At 39.8% G+C, this 19,106-nt stretch overlaps 1 protein-coding gene across 5 annotated transcripts in view; it reads right to left on the bottom strand.

The window, feature by feature from the left end:
• Positions 1-337: 337 nt before the first annotated feature.
• Positions 338-19,106, bottom strand: part of LOC137273720 (cubilin-like) — a 493,514-nt gene continuing 474,745 nt past the window's right edge. For all 5 annotated transcript variants that reach the window (XM_067806528.1, XM_067806525.1, XM_067806529.1 and 2 more), the window contains 27 exons: positions 18,469-18,558; positions 18,041-18,310; positions 17,662-17,754; positions 16,907-17,200; positions 15,500-15,592; positions 14,732-15,019; positions 14,172-14,264; positions 13,831-14,070; positions 13,429-13,518; positions 12,933-13,178; positions 12,676-12,765; positions 12,311-12,547; positions 11,667-11,756; positions 11,034-11,297; positions 9,797-9,889; positions 9,204-9,458; positions 8,713-8,802; positions 8,315-8,365; positions 7,389-7,625; positions 7,073-7,162; positions 6,842-6,877; positions 6,502-6,738; positions 5,387-5,482; positions 4,846-4,896; positions 4,080-4,328; positions 2,074-2,166; positions 338-1,496 (listed from right to left, as the gene is read on the bottom strand). In XM_067806528.1, coding sequence (XP_067662629.1) covers positions 2,075-2,166; positions 4,080-4,328; positions 4,846-4,896; positions 5,387-5,482; positions 6,502-6,738; positions 6,842-6,877; positions 7,073-7,162; positions 7,389-7,625; positions 8,315-8,365; positions 8,713-8,802; positions 9,204-9,458; positions 9,797-9,889; positions 11,034-11,297; positions 11,667-11,756; positions 12,311-12,547; positions 12,676-12,765; positions 12,933-13,178; positions 13,429-13,518; positions 13,831-14,070; positions 14,172-14,264; positions 14,732-15,019; positions 15,500-15,592; positions 16,907-17,200; positions 17,662-17,754; positions 18,041-18,310; positions 18,469-18,558 — 4,055 coding nt within the window. In that variant the 3' untranslated portion in view covers positions 338-1,496; position 2,074. The remainder of the gene's footprint in view (positions 1,497-2,073; positions 2,167-4,079; positions 4,329-4,845; positions 4,897-5,386; positions 5,483-6,501; positions 6,739-6,841; positions 6,878-7,072; positions 7,163-7,388; positions 7,626-8,314; positions 8,366-8,712; positions 8,803-9,203; positions 9,459-9,796; positions 9,890-11,033; positions 11,298-11,666; positions 11,757-12,310; positions 12,548-12,675; positions 12,766-12,932; positions 13,179-13,428; positions 13,519-13,830; positions 14,071-14,171; positions 14,265-14,731; positions 15,020-15,499; positions 15,593-16,906; positions 17,201-17,661; positions 17,755-18,040; positions 18,311-18,468; positions 18,559-19,106) is intronic.

The raw sequence follows: 19,106 nt of genomic DNA, 5'->3' as shown, positions 1-19,106 counted from the left end.
AGGTGAGGTCATAACAAAGGTGATTTAGGTTGAACTACGTTTAAATACGACTGACCAAGTTTCACTACGGTCAACTACGTGCGTGTCCGCAAGATATGACCGCCGTTTTACAGCAGGGTGTGGCTGGCGCGGGACAATGTCACCTTTCAGGGACTGTGAGAAGACTAGCATGGTTATTGGGTGTTTGTGATAAACAGTAAATATGATGATGAATTCCAGTCTTTGTGAACACCAACAAGAAGGTGCCTACTTCCTAAATGTATACAAGCACACCCGAGCAAACCACCGTGCCTAGGTGCGTTTTATTTAATTACCACATAAGCGTGAACATGATACATTGGACTGAAGCACGCATTTATTGTCAGAAACAATCACAGAAACAATCCTGTATCAACAATAACAAAGTATCGGAATAATAACGGGAGCGAAATCCGACCGGATAATAATCTTCCATTAACAATGTCGTGAATACATCCAGCTCCATAACCGGCCTGTAATAGTGTAGCATTTTTTTCCAATTTTATCCAAATTGGTCAAGTGGTTAGCATGATTCTCAGGATGCAATGAATGAATGTGACCTCTGATATAAACATAGATTTGTCAAGTAATGATCATCTATATTTGTGTAACAAGGGAATTTGTAAAGTAACGATTTGAACACCTAAGAATTATTATTATGTTATAAGTACAGAAAAACACCCATTCAATATTCGAAAATATGAAACACATAAAAGAAAATGTAAATAGTAAATAGCGACACATCAGTTTACATACTGTTGTACAACAAATATAAGCTGTGACAAAGAAAAAGCAAACTAAATTTCAGTCATTAAAGACATGCGCAGTTCTGATTAAATACGGATAGTATCTACATGTCAATTGTTATCAGGCTGGCTGACGGCGTGCGTCCTACCCTGATTGACTCATCAACGCTCGTGAAAAACAACCTTGACTGACTGACAGACTCGTCTCATCAATACTCGTGAAATCATTCTGTATCATCAGTTGGTGAGTAAGTGACGTTTCAAGCCGCTGTTAGCAATATTCCAGCAATATCACGGCGGGGGACAGTAGAAATGGGCTTCACACACTGTACCTATGTCGGGAATTGAACCCGGGTTTTCTGAGTGACGACTGAAGGCTTCGAGCACTCGGTCACCCCAACGTCCCCAATCACCAATGGATAGGTAATCTAAAACGTTAACACATTATAGAAACGCCACACGTCAACAGCCCGTAAACAACCGTTTTCTGGACCAGACATCCAGTGTTGGCCTCTCAGGGAGGAGTCATTCCAACAAAAGCACGGCGAATTTACGGATTGGTTAAAAGTACATACAATATGTTTACTTGACCGATGAAAAACTGAATAAATTCTGCTGCTAACAAGAAAAGTGAAATGTGAAAAAGCTATTTCTAAATCGCAAGTTGTGACGGTAACACCAGGAAAGTGGTGACTCCGGAAGCAACCATCAGACAGGAAATCTCATCCTTTCCTAAAAGAAAAAAAGATTGATGCATATTAAAACAAACCAAGATAAAGGTCTCAACCATTAATGTAAGTGATATAGAGACTGACTGGTGCTTTTCGCCATTTTAGCAATCCTTTTCAGATCTGTCAGGACATGTAAGATCAATATGGGAGGATTGCTGTTGGCTCTGTATACTTTAGATCGATCTGCTTTACGGGTTTTGAAGACAAAGTATGACTGCAATTTAGATATTTAGATAATATCTGAATGATATGCATAATTATCAGCATCACTACATGTGCATAGACCAAATTTTGATAACTGCATAGTTCTCTGAAACATTAAATTTAAGCTTTTCATAAATAGATTGTTCAGTGGGTCGCTGGTACTAGTTATATTCACTGTGTATATCTGCGGCATTGCTACGATTCTTTGTCACACTTCGACAAGTAATATAAATTAGAATACTGACTATCTGCAATATTACGGAAATGTACAAAAGCAGTGACCCTTGTGGTCATCCAAAAGGACTCATATTTCAGTTACTTTCTGTGGTAAGACCCAGTATCACATTCACACAACATTTCAATCACCACCTTACCCTAGGCCACCTGAAAGTTGAGGTCAAAGCCTCTTCCAGTGATGCTGCCATCAGTTCTGAAGACCACCACAATGTCGCCACTGGTGTAGGGAACTACAACAGTTAAAACACGTTCACCTAGACACGTTTCACACTAAACAGCTGATTTAATTAAAGCAACGTCATATTTGACTCGCTCCTTTGAAGCAGGGTTGACATTGTCCTGTTCGCATATACCAGCAGGCGAATGTGCCGTAATTGATGTATTGCCTTTTTAAAGGATGTAACACCTATCATCGTGACACACGCTTGAAGAGATATGGTGCTAAAATCAGTTCACAAAATCAGCATCGTGTCTCCTCCATTGGTGTTGATGCAGGTTTGACAACGACGACGTATAGACGACATTAAGAGATTGAAAAACGCAATGGTATCCATGTCTGAACCAATGCTTGTTCATTGGGTAATCCTGGGTTTGACGTAAACGTCGGCCAGTTCTATCCCAAACATGCTCAAGAGGGGACGGGTCCGGAGAAACAGCAGGCAAGGGGAATACAGGAATGTTCTTGTGTCTCAGGAAATCTGTCACAACACAAACGACACGGGCATTATCTTGTTGATGCGTGAAGTTAGTCTCTGTCTGAATGAACGGCTGCAAATGAGGCACAATAATCTCATCTCTGTATCGCCGTCAGATTGCCACTGACAATGACAAGTTGTGCCATACCATGTTATGTGATGACACCCCATACCATAACGCTTTAACTACAAAACCGACGTGGAGCAGCGTACGCGTCAGCGTACCACCGTCTGCATACATTCGTCCTGCTATCTACCAAGACCTGCCTGTCGATGAATTTGGAACAAATTTGGGCGTATTGTAGGCAGTAGGGACAGGATGTTGTGCTCCCGCAATTGCTTCCGTACCGTCCTGGAACTGATTGGAGCTCAGTCCTGAGACGTCTCTGCAGAGACAAGGCCGTGCTTTGAGGGACACCAAATTGTCTGGCCAAGTATTTTTTAAACTTTCCACTATTCAGGACACTGCATTCAAACTGGCAGTCTGGAATCGATTCCTTAGTTAGGTCAACCCAATGTGGTTATCTTGCTGACGTGTAGTCACGCGTGGATGCCCGGTCCGAGGCAAAGCTCTCGTGTGGCCATAATGCTGCAAACGTTTCTATAGAGAGAGGCCGTGTTTTGAGACTTTCTGCTCTTCAGGACACTTCACAGAGACGATGGTTTTTCAGTAAGACGTCACATGGCGTAGTTTAGGGTGAACTTAACGTCACGTTTTTCATACAATTCAAAGATTAGAGAATAATGAATCGTTCTTCAGTTCTCAATGAGGTGTGTGAACTTCGGATGTGAAAACGTATGCAAACTGTGAGTATGTTCAATGTGCACAAAGTGCACGTGCCACGCACGATATATGACTTCACATTTGATCCATGTTTATTTACGGTTATTTTTCATAACTTTTCAAATAACTTTCATTTCATGCAATTTTATGCTATGCACAGTTATTTATTTCCGTTTAGTATTTACAAGGGTGAGGTTTTCTGCTCTTCAGGACACTTCACAGAGACGATGGTTTTTCAGTAAGACGTCACATGGCGTAGTTTAGGGTGAACTTAACGTCACGTTTTCCATACAATTCAAAGATTAGAGAATAATGAATCGTTCTTCAGTTCTCAATGAGGTGTGTGAACTTCGGATGTGAAAACGTATGCAAACTGTGAGTATGTTCAATGTGCACAAAGTGCACGTGCCACGCACGATATATGACTTCACATTTGATCCATGTTTATTTACGGTTATTTTTCATAACTTTTCAAATAACTTTCATTTCATGCAATTTTATGCTATACACAGTTATTTATTTCCGTTTAGTATTTACAAGGGTGAGGTTAAACAGTCATTCTTTACAATGTACACACGCACGACCTTCCTCATCTTACTCTGTTAGCAAAGCAAATGCATTTACAGATATGATCTGCAAGTACAAAAGTAAAATAACTACGTACAGTTTAGAGTGAGACCGGCTCTGTTGCGTCCACAGTACTTGGCAGAGTCGACTCCGTTCACCCGGAACACTAGAGAGTCGTAGGAGCAGGAGGACTGATTCTCGATGTCGAAGTCTGTGAAGGTGACGTTGAACGTCTGTCCCGTCCCTGGCCTGATGGTCACCTGGCATCGGACGTTGTTGCTGTATGTGGAAGTGGCTGGGTAGTAGATGCGACCAGTGGAAGACGTCACGGTAGTGCCACAAATACCTGGACAAAAGCGTTCATTGGGTGAAAACGTCAATGAAACCTTAAATTACGGTACGCTTATTTTTACGTCACAGTACTTATTTTTATTACTTTTTACTAGGAAAAGATTTTAACGACGTCATTACTACGAGGGGACTAACGGGATCGGATGGTCAGACTCTCTGACTTGGCCGACTCATGTCATTGTATCCCAGTTGCACAGATCGATGCTCAAGTTGTTGATCACTGGATTGTCTGGCGCAGACACGATTACTTACAGGCGGCCATCATATAGCTGGCATAAAACTAAACTGACCCACTCACTCTTTCATCATAAAATTAATTACAACGGTGACAGAGGCAACATATTAACTGATCCTGCCCGCAGAGATTCAGTAAATGCATTCAGCAAGAGCTACGCACACTTTGTACGGTACTAATCTTGCAATCTTTAGAAGAGATCTTTAGAAAAAGCTACTTTACCCATCAGACTCAAATGATCACGACCCCCGGGCACATTATCAAGTTCATCACTCACCGTTGTTTGAAGGAACTGTGCTGGGAGGGATGGTGCTTGCAGCAGTAATGACTGAAATTTAAACGAGCAATTTAAACTTCTTCTTCACTTAGTAAACGAAAACCTTTACTTTGTCGCACTGACCAAATCCTTAAGAAACAAGAGTTATGAGGAAAAGCAATTTCAAGATAGAAATAAACAAAGAGTGACGCCATATCTTTTCTTGAATTACTAGGATTTCACATTGATGGCATAACTTTACAGGAGGTCATGTCTATCAAGTACATTCGGTAGTGATAACCGATAGTTATGAAACAGTAATGTACAAAGGTGTATGTCCATACTGCATATAGTACAAAATATCAAATGAAATGAAAATGAACGCGGAAAAAGATAAGTTCAAACGTATATGTTATGCTGGAAAGCACTAAATCTACAGCATAACTTCAATTCAATTCAAACAATGTTTAACACAATCATTTTCTGACAAAGAGAGTCTTTGGTGGACAGTAGGAAATGAGTCCAAATACAGAGTGGTGTCAGAATACAGCCTGGTACATACCATTGCTGATCTGGAAGGTGGCCACGAAGCCACGGCGGGTGACCGATCCGTCAGTGTAGAAGGTGACACGGTACTGGCTGTACATAGTGTCAGTATCTGGAATTGTACACAGGATACATAACAAAGTGGTATCAAATGCAAACCATCTTTACAACCAGTTTAGATTGTGATAAATATTTAAGATGACAATTGATACCAATGATGGTTCACGTGTATCGATGAAAGGAAAATTTACCGTTGTATATTTATTAATTTCAACGCATTTCATGGGCAACATAAGCGATGTGGTTTCTGCTTCATGGGTTGGCACTAACGATGTACTGTTTCCTCAAAGGTTGATAATATGACTTGATCGGATGTGCGTTGCATAGTTAACGCTAAATGACATTGCTGTACCTTACCATTGCAAATGATGTTTTTGTTAATAATTCAAAATGACGCCTGTGGAGTTATTTTTGTTCAGAAACATAACATCTACCGTTCACCTTCAGCATACTCTACCATGCACACCACTTGTTGCTTTTACACCCTCGTACACAAAAAAAACATAACATATGGCACTGAATTCCTAAATAAATACTGTAATACAGTTGCAATCTTGTACATAAAATCATTATCACGGATCACGTTTGTCAGTTGCATCCAGATGTTGAGCATCTAGATATTGGCCGTGTAGCAACTCAGGAGTTTCTTGTCATTTGCCAACAAAGTGATAAACACTGGAGCCGTAGTATCCAGAGTACTGGAATCTAGGTCAGTCGCATGAGGTCATAACATGATATTACTAAGATTGTATACATTATAAAGGCACCCTTGACAGCTCAGTCTTGGCATGGTTTTCATCTTGTTTGTCTTAAAAAGGAATGCTCCATGATGATGGCGGCTTTACGTTCGCCCTGCCAGACAGACCTATCAGCTCTAGCGGTTGTTCTAGAACACTCCATCATCTAATGTATGTTCAAGGAATAATATATATGTCAACGTCTCAGAATAAACGGTTGCGAAACCGTCGTGCAAAACTGAAAAATGACTGAGAAAATGATCATGAATCCCCCACAAGTAGAGGCTTTCTTCACACGCTCTTCATACATGTGGTCCCGTGATCTGGTACTTACACACGAGATTGGAGATGGTTCCACATTTCTTGATGCCGCTGTTAAACTGGACGTAGTCATATCTGCATGTGGGATGACTTTCCAGCTGGAAGGTTGAGAAGGTGAAGGTAATGGTTCGTGGGTAGCTTGTCGCTATGAACGTGTAGTAGCACCGGGTGTTGTCCAAGTAGTTGCTTCCGCCACCTGGGGGACTCATGATGGTGCCAGATGACGACGATAAGGTTGCCGTGCATGTCGCTGGAACATGAGATGAATTGACTAAATAACTGGTGTTTCCTTGAGATACTGGTCTTAATTTTCCTGCACATGTTTTGAAACATTACTGTGACATGGAACTCACCCGTACTGCTGGGAGCGGGGGTTGTCGCGTTCGGAGCTGAAACACATGAATGTTTATTTGAGACTTCACTTCTCTTCAAATAACCATACTGTCCCGTTAAGACAATGTACCGCTGTACCTCGGATATTTCAAAACATGAATATTAATTGGAACTCATGATCAAGTTGTTCATAGTGGACAGTAACAACGTGGAATGGAATTGTGAACAGCAGTTCAATCCTGTGTACATACCGTCACTGACAACGTAGTTAGCTACAAAACCACTGTAGGTGACACTTCCATCTGTGCGGAATTCAACCGTAAAGTTCCCAACAAAGGTATCTGAAAAATAATTAGAAAGTTAATCTGAGCCAATTTAATCTATGGCAAAATTAATATCAACAAATGTTGCGCAAAACTCGTTGACTAAGAAACTATTTGAAATATGAGTAAATGACTGACAGAGTCGAAAATCATGACGACTGCAGATTAGACCGTTGAAAAAGATCAACACTACCTCTGAAGTAACGATAAACCGCAAGGTATGTATATTTGTCACACTACTTACAAGTCCTGGTGAATTCCGTGAAGCCACATCTCTTGTTGCCACCGTTGATGATGACCCAGTCATATCTACAGCTAGCTTGGTTTTCCACAGCAAAGCTGGTGAAGTCCAGGCTTATGGACTGGGTCTGGCCGCTCCCAACAAACGTGTAGCGGCAGTAGATGTTGTTGGGGTAGTTGAAGGGGGAGTTTGGACTACGAAGCTGGCCGCTGGATGCGGTGAACGTCGCATTACAATTGGCTGAAATACAGAGAGACAGATGTACAACATGACAATCATTTAATACTGTTCTCCGTTTACTCTATTTTACAACTTTAGTACACTGTACATATATGGATTTAAAGCTTATAACATTTAAATAAACAAACTTCAAATGTAACATAGGCACATCTCACTCTAACATATATCTCAAGGGGGCGGTGTAACTATGGCAACAGAGCAATCCTCACAGACACAACAGTGTTGTTATGATTATTACATGTATATATTACACTTTCATCAATATAAAACTATAATATCCGAATACATAAGGGTGCACGCTCTGCACAGTTACTTACCAAATACCAGTAATGTAAGATCGCTGGTTCGAACCCCAGTTTCAAGGTTTCTCGGCAGCATACCGGTGCATGTGGGTTTCACCAAAGTTAAAGTGTGAAACCTGAATAACTTGAAACTTTCCACCCTAATCCGACATTGATAGATAGATTGGATATTTATATAGCGCACATATCCACGCACTAGTGCATGCTCAAGGCGCTGGTATTTTTGCCTCGACTCTGTGGTAATGCTATTCGTAGCATAGAGTGAGCACATAATGTTCTTTAGTGCTTGATTGCTAAACGAATAAACCAGAGTGGGTATCTGCTTGTTGAAACACAAGATGTGATCTCCACGTGTCATGTATATAAGACTGTGTCATGCGAACGTACGTATTGGCGGCGTCGTTGTTGTTGTAGTTGTTGTCGTGGTTGTCGGAACATCTAGAAAAGATCATCATCAAATAGGTGTGATTAGCGGGCAAGGAATCTGGTCCATTTGGTACAGGCAGCGACTTCGACATCGTAACATTTCGACCTACATTTGTCTGTTAAGTATGAAAAGTTACAACTTTATAATATTAGTTATACATTTATATTACTACCATGACATTTCCATAAACATATTCTGCCCCCGTATCACGACAATTAAGTCTCATCTTCAAGTTCTAAAGATCAATAAACTTCTTTGAAAGTCGTTGAATAAACCGTTCATAATGTTGTTCAAAAGCACGGAAGCAACTGATACACGTTCTTTTAAAAGGGTAATATTTTAAAGAGCGAACACTTACAAGGCAGGATCCTGTAGTTCATAACAAACCCTCTCCTGGTAACACTGTGATCTGTCTTGAAGTACAAGGTGAAGGTGTTTTCGAAAGTATCTGTGGATCACACCATACTTTGTCAATACTTTGATAAAGACTTCTAAATATTATTCGTTTTCATACAAAATGGGAACGGTAACCAAGCGTTCACGCGTCAGACCGAAAAGACACGTGTTCATTTCCCTACATGGATACAGTGAGTGATATTGCTGGAAATATAAAAGTGCCATGAAACCTTATTCACTCATCACGCAAACAGCGTGCAAAGTCCTCCGTCACCAAAATGCGAACATTGTATCCCCTAATTGACAAACGTATAATGTTACGTCAGTAGCGAAAATATGAAGCCACAGATACAAATCTACCCAACAAAAAGATGCAGCGTGTGCTGTAGAGTTTTAAGTAAAAAACTGTAAAAATCAAATACCAACAAAATACATGTATTGTGTAACTCTCACATGTGAGAACCCTGCCGGTGGTCAAAGACGATCCGCAGTACTTCCTGCTGGATGTCGAACCAAACTGTAACGAGTCGTAGTAGCAGCTGGAATGATACTCGAGGGAGAAGGTCTGTATGGTGAACTGCAGAGTCTGACGAGTGGAGTTGCCCTGAACAGTGTATGTACAGTAGGCATTGTTGGGATAGTAGGAGCCATTTCCTGGGATGCTCTCTATGACACCTTCGTCTGTTGTGTAGGTCCGGTTACAGCTGACTGGTCGCACAAAGAATGTTCACATAGCTTGCAACGTTCACATAACATATAATGCTTGCATGATATATAAGGTTCACATAACACAGAAGGTCCACATAACATACAACGTTCACAGAAAATATAACGCAAGACAGTGACAGAGTATGATACAGAAATTTGTATTGTACATGTATTGACATATATAGTTTTAAAGGATTATTTTGTTGACAATTTTTAGCAGAGGGTGGCATTTCCTGATATTATTGACATTCACCCCCATTATTCTACTGTTCTTCCGCATAAGTACACCGCAGAGATCAAAATGATAGTGGTCAATGACTGTATACAACTGTACGTACCGGGTATTTTTGCGTATATTGCATTAAATCCTCGCCGTACTTCACGACCATCGGTTACAAACGATACGTTGAAATCCCCACTCGATACAGTATCTGAAATCCAAAGATGCCGATCATCAAACGGTTGCGCGCGTTGAACTGTTGTCGACGTTTGTAGGTTACTATACTAGCAGTTATAGTAGTATTGCAAGGGTACACGAGAAATGATGGGGAATCGAAACCGGGCCTCGAGGTGACGAGCAAACAGTTTGACAACAATGTTACCCCGCCGCTCCAAATAGGCAACTAAATACGACCACATGTATGCGAGTACTGACCGGTGACCATTTATTCCCACTTTGAGAACCACAAGAATGAAGATTTTTATGGATATCAACTTCTTTATTATGAGAACACAACGTTTCGGAGTTAATGCTTACGCCTTCATCAGGTGAATTACAATGGGGTACAGAGCTATATTTATATGCACAGGTAAAGCAATAACAAAGTGGAATGAATCAACGAAAGCTGGAAGCCAGTATAAACAAGCACTGATAGGAAGCCGACAGTTACGATAACAATGATGTAAGCCAATGGTAATACGTTACAGATGCTCTGTACCCCATTCTAATTCACCTGATGAAGGAGTAAGCATTAACTCCGAATCGCTGTGTTCTCATAATAAAGAAGTTGATATCCATAAAATCTTCATTCTTATGTATTTCACTTCTAAATGCCCTTCAAAGACTTGATCTGAGAACCACGTCCCTAAAGTCCTGTGCGTAGTGCTCAGGTCACCATCAGTTGAAGTTAAGCACCGTCGAGCTCGGACAGTCCTTGGATGTGTGGCCGTGTTTGGCAGTTTAACTCCTGAGAGTTTCTAGGACTTCGGTCCTGCCCCACAACGAAGCACATGGGAAACATGTGGTCTCACCTTAGGCAAGTGAGTTTGTTCAAATTTGCCTCTGTTCACCCAGCAGAAAATGGGTACCCGATGAGATAGAGTCTTGTGACTATAGCCTTCTAGCGCTTAAGAGGGCAGCTTGGGTTATCCGGGGTAATGATAATCAGATTCTGATTAGAGCGTCCAGTGAGCAAATGGTCAGATGGATACTAGGCGCTATATAAGTGAATTATTATCATTATCATTATCATGTTACTATCAGACTGTGAAATCAGTCATTTCGTGACTGAAAATTTCAGTATATATGCAATCTGTCACGTCTGTTATGTACAAGAGTGACAAGTAAACACTTACACCTGAGTGAGCGAGGTCCTGTGCAGTATCTAGACGTGGTGGTGGTGTACCCAGAGGAACCTCTGTATCTAAATTGGACGTAGTCGCTTCTGCAGTAGGAGGAACTTTGAAGGTCAAGGGAGATGAAGTTGAGGCTGAGGATGTAAGGTAAACTACCGCCACTGATGGTGTAGGTGCACGTCAGGTCGTTCATGTAGTTACCGTCAGCATCAACTGGACTAGCAAATGATCCCGTGTCCGTTGTAAATCGCTGGACGCAGTTTTCTGTGTGCCAATAAATTTTGTACTTCATGGATTAGATCACGGATGCAGTTCATTCTTCAATAAAGTTGTTGGGTCAGATGGCAACTTAGATTCTACTGGAACCACTTTAAAGTGTATCGAAAGGATTCTGTATATCATTTTTCGCATTATTCTGATTTGAAATATAGAAATATCAGTACATTTACCCATAACAACAACATTCAGCGGAATCATGGAAAGTCTATGGTGCAATACTGAATTGTGGCCTCAATAGGACTATACATTTAATACAAGGCTAAGAAAAACATTCCCCACGTATTAGCTAAAATATATAACGTATTACAAAGTTAGTTAGGAAAGCATGGTGTTACAGGGCTAAAGCATACGCACCCGGCAGTATATTATAATAAAAGCTGAAGGACGCTGGCTCCACACCAGCCGTAGGCAGCACAGTTATCGTGAAGTCGCCATCATAGGGGTCTGGTGGAAAGTCATAATTTCAGCATCAGAATATTGATCAGATATTCAAATTCAGTTCTTCGGAGTACACTGACAATAAAATTGTCAAAGGACGAAATGTTTTTGCATGTGATATTTCTAACCACGTTTTGTGTACTATTATTATATTATTTATAAAACATATGATCAGATTCCGTTGGGTTATCGTAGGAATCACACCCTAAGCAGTACACTTTGCTAATATGATTTGTGCAGTACCACCAGGAATGAACGTTCAAAAACTAGATTATAATGATGATGATTATGTACTAGAGAATGACCAGAGCGCTACAAGGAACAACCAAACATACGTCCCTGGTGAATAGATCATTCCGTATCTTGATACTGCACGGATGACGCAATGTCATCACTTGTTGCTGAGCTATAAAATATATCCTGTGCCTAAATACTGAAGAAGGTGCCATGTTATCGCTTCCAAAGATCAAATCAACACCACATAAAATCAGCATTTTATCTTGTTCAGTAAAGTATCAGCGATGAATTATGTGTGATATTGCGGTAAGACTAGAACCTACATGTCTTTTCGTTGCTATATGCTCCGATGCCGACACATATCCTGTCATGATCATCAAAGTCGATGGAGTTACATTCACTATTCGAAGCACTGTGTGATTGAGAGGTTAATCGAATGCGTATTTGTGATGGAGGCATGGTGTTCTGTATCCTGTAGTAACATGCGGAGTCGTTGCTGTCGCTGGACATATTGCCTCTGACTCTACCAGATAAGCTCGTGTAGGTCGTATTGCACATATCTGAAAGAGAAAATAGAGCAGGAACGCCATAAAAAGACATGCATGAAACACTAGCACCAGGACAGATTACACAAGGATCCCGAGATGTAGCGTTCATATTCCCAGCAATGCTGAGGTGGTGTACTTACTTGGAGTCACGTGATAGAACACGGAGTAGTTTCCTCTGACAGCACCAGTGCTGAAGTAGTTCACTTCCATTGCGTTGTCTGCCGCTCTTGCTGAAAACGACGCCAGCAAAGACACACGTTAAACACTTGGGAGTGTCGGTTGTTTAAAGCCTGGTGTATTCAATTGTACAACCGAGAGTATGAAACACTGCAGCAAACATTTAACTTCTTATGCACAAGGATATCTCGTGTCACCATATCGCAAAACACGCTCTGACCTTGCCACGATGCATTGCGCCGGCCACAGAATCGATCCTCGTCCTGATTAACATATTCTGTGGTGCACACACCATCCGTGCCAGGGTCCTGAAGAACAAACTGGATGGGGCTGAAGGTTACTATGTAGGGGTAGAAAGGCATGAGGAATGTGTAGGTACAGCTGACGTTTCCACTGTAGTCCACGCCGGAAAGGTTGGGGTCAGTGATGATGCCACTCTCCTCTGTGTAAACCCGGGAACAATTGACTGATTCACAAAAAACAAACAAACATCATGAAAATTACGCAAATGACCAATAGAGGGAAACAACAATCAGATTTAATAAGCAAATGTCTGAGAAAACTGCAATGAATGTAATACTCATGACCTCTGCCTTACTAAAGACAATGCAGATGTTTGCTGTAAAAAACGCAGTGTTACAGGAGAATGCCGCCGGCATGTTTCTACAAACATATGAACAAGATACTATGATAATGATAGATATATCAATACGTACATGGGATGACCTTGTACTGAAGTCGGAAACCTCGACGGGAATGTGACGCATCTGATCGGAAGGTCAAAGTGGTGTTGCCAACTGCTGCATCTGATACATATATGCATCAAACACAATGAACTAGGTGCACCATGCACAAATGCTTCACTGGTCAGTAGGACCAGTAGGTCTACAATTGGACACGCACTTACACATGAGAAATTTAATAAGCTTTCAATTTTTACTTCATAGTGTGCAACCAATTTATATCTAGACTAGCTGTCCCTCTTCGTACTCATACACTTCTAGTCACGTTGGCTCAGAAATACACGCAACATGGACAAAATCTCTGACGCCAGTGTTTAGATTTAATGTCCCTTAACATATCCCATGGATTCGCGCCAAAGTACGTAAAGAACTCACATGATGTATTGCTCATGTAGGTCCCACAATACCGTTGTCCGTCGGGGAGTTCAAGGTAGTCACTACTACAAGCACTTGTGCTGTATATATCAAAATAGGAGACGGTGTAGAAAATGTTGTAGAGGTCGTTACCGCCCACAATGGTGTACGTGCACAACATGTTGTTGTGGTAGTAGTAATTGCCGTCATTTGGACTCATGATCACACCTTGGTCGTCTCTGAATACGTAGTCACAGACATCTGTGTGAAAGAAAATGTATGTATATAATATATTGAAGCGATCTAATGTTGTGACTACTGAAGACTTCCCAAATGAATGGTCTAACGCCAGCTGTACTCACTTTCTGTGTAGGAATATCTGATTCTAAATCCACTTCTCTGGGTGGAACTGTCACTGTGGAAGGTGATGTTCAGATCGCCATCAACGATGTTGTCTGAAAGAACAGAACCTATATGGATGCACATTTCTCTACTGTTTGGTGGAGGTGAATGGAAACAAAGGAAACCTGATATGTGCAAACCAAATGCAAAACTGTTTCCAGAAGTTTGCGAAAGTATGAAGGGCAGATGCCCTAAATTTGAGATTTAAACATCAGTCAAGTTTCAAAATCTAAGAGCGTCGTCACAACCCGAAGCATGATCTACCCAGAGATCATATTAAATATTTATTGTAGGCCATTCATCGCAGTCTATTCTGAAGCCAACTGGGTGCGGAATTCCACATTCAAAAGTAAGATTTATCAAATAATTATATACAAAATGTCAATGTGTTGTTATTCAAACAGTACAAATGTAAATAAATTATGAGACACTGTCGTCTCCATAACTGTTGCAGGACCCTTGCCTCTTCAATACATGAACATATTAATACATAATTTATCATGTAAAAGTGGACACATACGTATGTAAGATATGGGTGAAGTCCTCGTTCCACACATCTTTGAGGAGAAGTAGCCGTGGTAGAGGATCTGCAGGTAGTCCATGCTGCAGGAGGTGGAGAAATAGTTACTGTATGAGGAATAATATCTCTGCACATCGAACTCCTCCAGAGTGATGTTAACAATCCACGCCCGACCAGCTGGAGGCCTGATGGTGAACACACAGTCGAGGTTGGGAGAGTAGGTGGCACTGCCATTGCCACCAACCTGGATCTGTCCTTCGGTGTCTGTCAGGACCTGCATACAGCTGTCTGCAGAGGAAAATATCCGGGTATAAATTTACAAATTACGAATACACTAACAGAACAGGGCATCAGTCAGAGTGAACAGATTGTTTTGAAAACTGAAACAACACTACACATAATGTTGTTAGGAAGTGTTTATATCAACAGAACATTGTATAAATTGTACTGCATCGATTCTCTTACGATTCAGAAGACACGTGTGGTTCAAGAGTACAATCCAATGTATTCTGGTATAATCAAACCCGGCAGCTGTCAGAGAGCCTACACACACACGTGCGCGTACGCGCGCGCATACAGACACACACATACTAATTCACTTATGTGTACGTGGATGTACATATGCGTAGTCCCATAATCGCATACACGAAGTGAGCCGAATTCATTCAAAGAGGAGGGAGCGTTTCACTTTGGAAAGGTCATTGATTTCTTGTGCAATTTATGATTTTGACATGATTACAACCATTTCGATGTCAAATGGAGACTCACTTTCTTCAAATGAATAAGTCAACTCAAATCCACGCCTCTGTATAGAGCTGTCAGTGACGAAGTTAATTGTAAGGTTGCCATCAAATGTGCTATCTGAAATAAACAGAAAAAAACAGAAGTTTTTTTTCAGAATTTCACTTCAGGATGGAGGTGTAAATGTTATCATCATCATTAAACATCAAACAAAAGTAGTTGTTTCAAAACATTAACAGCTTTCATATGTAAACGTGTATGACATATTCATACAAAATCTTGATAAAATGAAAAGAGACTCAAGGATATAAATCAATGCATTCGTAAGTCAGTGTACCCAAAAGTCCAATGTTATTAAATGACTGTATCATAATATGACGTGGAAACCATGACATATATATAATTATAAACCTAACATGCGATGTGGTTTAAAAACACTTCACTGGATTGTAGAATCTTGAATGAATATAAATAGCCTTCTAATTCTGAAATTCAAAGTTTGTAGGCTACTCCCACTAGTTAAAACCACCTGACGACACACATGTTACTACGGCGATTTAAAGTTCTTAAATGTTGTATTCACCTGAGAGTCAGTAAAAATGCCGTTTTCGTATACAAGGGCAAACACATGCAAATATGAACTCATAATTATAAGGAATATATTTCAATTTACAATCAGTCAATCAGTTTATTGCATGAAGATCATAGGCCCATATACAAAATAGAAAGGCATAATGTGTAACATTACATCTTTTACCAATACAAACACATGATAAATGAATATAGCTTTAAGATGCTCTACAGGAAAGTATTCACTACAGTTTTGTAGCATCAATATTTGATTGCGGCCACTGAGGAAAATACATTTGCCTTAAATCCTTATATACAGGGCAGGGAAAAAATCATTCATTCTCTGGAGTATTACAGAATGGACAGAACCTTTGTAATTTTATAATAGATAAATATCTTCCTTGATTGAAAAAAAGATAAATCACTTAGGCCGAGTCTCAGGCTTATGAAAACATTAGGGATGTTTATATTGCGTAAGTTGCATAGATACGACTCAGGTTCAAGAAAAGATTTGAACTCACAATAACAATCACATCTTGAACTTACATGTAAAGATGAATGCTAGTCTTTGTTGAAAGTGGATTGTCGCGTGTTCTAACAGGATTATTCTGTTCCGAAAGAGGCAGTTGTTATGTTTGTTTGTTTGTTTAATGTTGTTTTATGTACAGATAAGCAATATTCCAGCTGATCAGAGTTATACTTCATTAGTGGACAGAATAATTGATTTATCTTGTATGGAAGCTATTGAAGCCTTAACAAAAAGACTAAAAGTAGAAACTGCTTTGTATAGAAGCTGTGAACAGGTAAAGATCTATTTGAACTGCAAACGAGGTTATTTGATCAAACAAGAATGTCACGACTTACAGAAGTACGTCCTTGGTGAGCTCATCCTGCCACACAATCTGCTGGTACCAGTCAGTCCCAAGAACCTGGTCTCCACGTAGTCATAGCTACATGACGTACTCAGACTGTAGGATGAGGAGTTGTAGTACGTTCTCTGAACGTCAAACTGAGAGTATGTGAGATTGAACCTGTATGGACCCTGTGTTGGAGGTCTGATGATATAGGTGCAGTTCAGATTACTTCTGTAGAGACCTGCACTGTAAACGGGACTCCTTATTCTGCCACTGGGGTCAGAGAACACCTGGTCACAACGATCTGAAAATGATACCATTGAATGCTTTCGGTATTCTCACTATTCTACATATATATACTATTCTACATATATATATATATATATACATATATATATATATATGTAGAATAGTGAGAATACCGAAAGCATTCAATATATATATATGTATGTATGTATGTGTGTGTGTGTGTGTGTGTGTATATATATATATATATATATATATATATATATATATATATATATATATATATATATATATATATATATATATATATATATATATATATATATATATATATATATATATATATGTATGTATGTATGTGTGTGTGTGTGTGTGTATATGTATATATATATATATATATATATATATATATATATATATATATATATATATATATATATATATATGTATGTATATATGTATATATATATATATATATATTTGCATCACAATACATTGCCAGATAAAGAGTGAAATTACCTTCCTCAATCGTGTAAGACACGTTGAACCCCGGCCTACTGATCTCGCTGTTTGTATGGAAAACCAGCTCAAACTGCCCGTCAGTTGTGTACCCTGAGGAATTAACACCACATCAGGTATACAATGTATGGGTCATTACACATAAAGAACATCAATAATGTAATGGGGAAATCAGATTGTGAGAGATTGAAGTAAGAATTATGTTAATGATGTAGTCAAATACACTGATTTTTCCCCGTGGGAATCATCACCTAAAATAGGGAATTCTGTAATGATGCTGTTACATAAAAGCCTTTCATATTTCATACAATTAAACATGTTAAAGGAAATGTCAGAATGAAAATGTATGTGGAAAAAACGATTAAAACGTTGTCCTCACAGGTAACTGTGGTTCCTGCAGCAACAAAACCACAATATCTCCCGGAAGTGTAGGAACCGCCGGAATAGTATACAAAGTCATTATGACAGTTTGTGGAACTGTACGATGAGGGTTCAAGGTCAAATCTGTTGACAGTGACTGTGATCTTGGCCATGGTGTATGGGCTTGATAATGTATATCGGCAGTCAAGGTTGTTGTGATAGAACCCATTGCTTGCCACTGGACTGAGAAGAGTGCCTTCAGTTGAGGAGAGTGACACAATGCAACCATCTGTAACAAAAATGAATCACACTCAGCCAAAACTGATAACACTATTGTCGAAAAGGTTTACGTATTGTACTTCAAAACAGTGATTGGATCCAAGATTGATTACAGTTTCTGCGTTGTTATTTTGCACACATGAACATAACAAAAGTTGAAATAGTCACCTGGAACTATGTTGTAATGGATGTTGAAGCCCGTGTTTGTCTGACTATTGTCACTGACGAAGGTCACGACAAAAGTACCATCAAAACTGACTGTAAAAGAAATGCAGAGCCAATAGTCTTGAGCAAGTCAAAACATTGATTACAGAAGAGTCTCGTTCCCTGTGCACTGGGTTCCGTCCCATTGCGCAACTTCGTGCGATAACTAGTCCAGATTTGTTTGACTAATTCACTTAACTGGATAAATAAATATCAATCAGTGTGATTTGATACCTGTAAGCACTTGTATATTGCATTACTACGTACAACGTGATTTGTCGTACAGCGAACTCTGACAAACGGAAATATCAAAACAATACTCTGTCGCTAGAAAACTTTGGAGGTGTGGTACGGAATTGATGTTTATCGAGATTATATCAATCTCATTGTATGTTAGAGAACTACCCTGAATCAGGAAAAAAACACAATACAGGTGTAACCAGTGAGCCAGATGCACTGTGAATCCATTTACGACCTCATCAAACAGAGTCAGTCTGTGATTTCTTAGCCAAAATATAAAAATACGGTGGTATTAAGTTTAAAATTAAACTTAACTTGTAAATAATCCTTTCTTAGAAAACAAAGAATTGGAATTCAATGTC

This window comes from Haliotis asinina, chromosome 2, assembly GCF_037392515.1.
Source record: "Haliotis asinina isolate JCU_RB_2024 chromosome 2, JCU_Hal_asi_v2, whole genome shotgun sequence".
Lineage (NCBI taxonomy): Eukaryota > Metazoa > Mollusca > Gastropoda > Lepetellida > Haliotidae > Haliotis > Haliotis asinina.
This window is presented reverse-complemented; position numbering and strand designations above follow the sequence as displayed.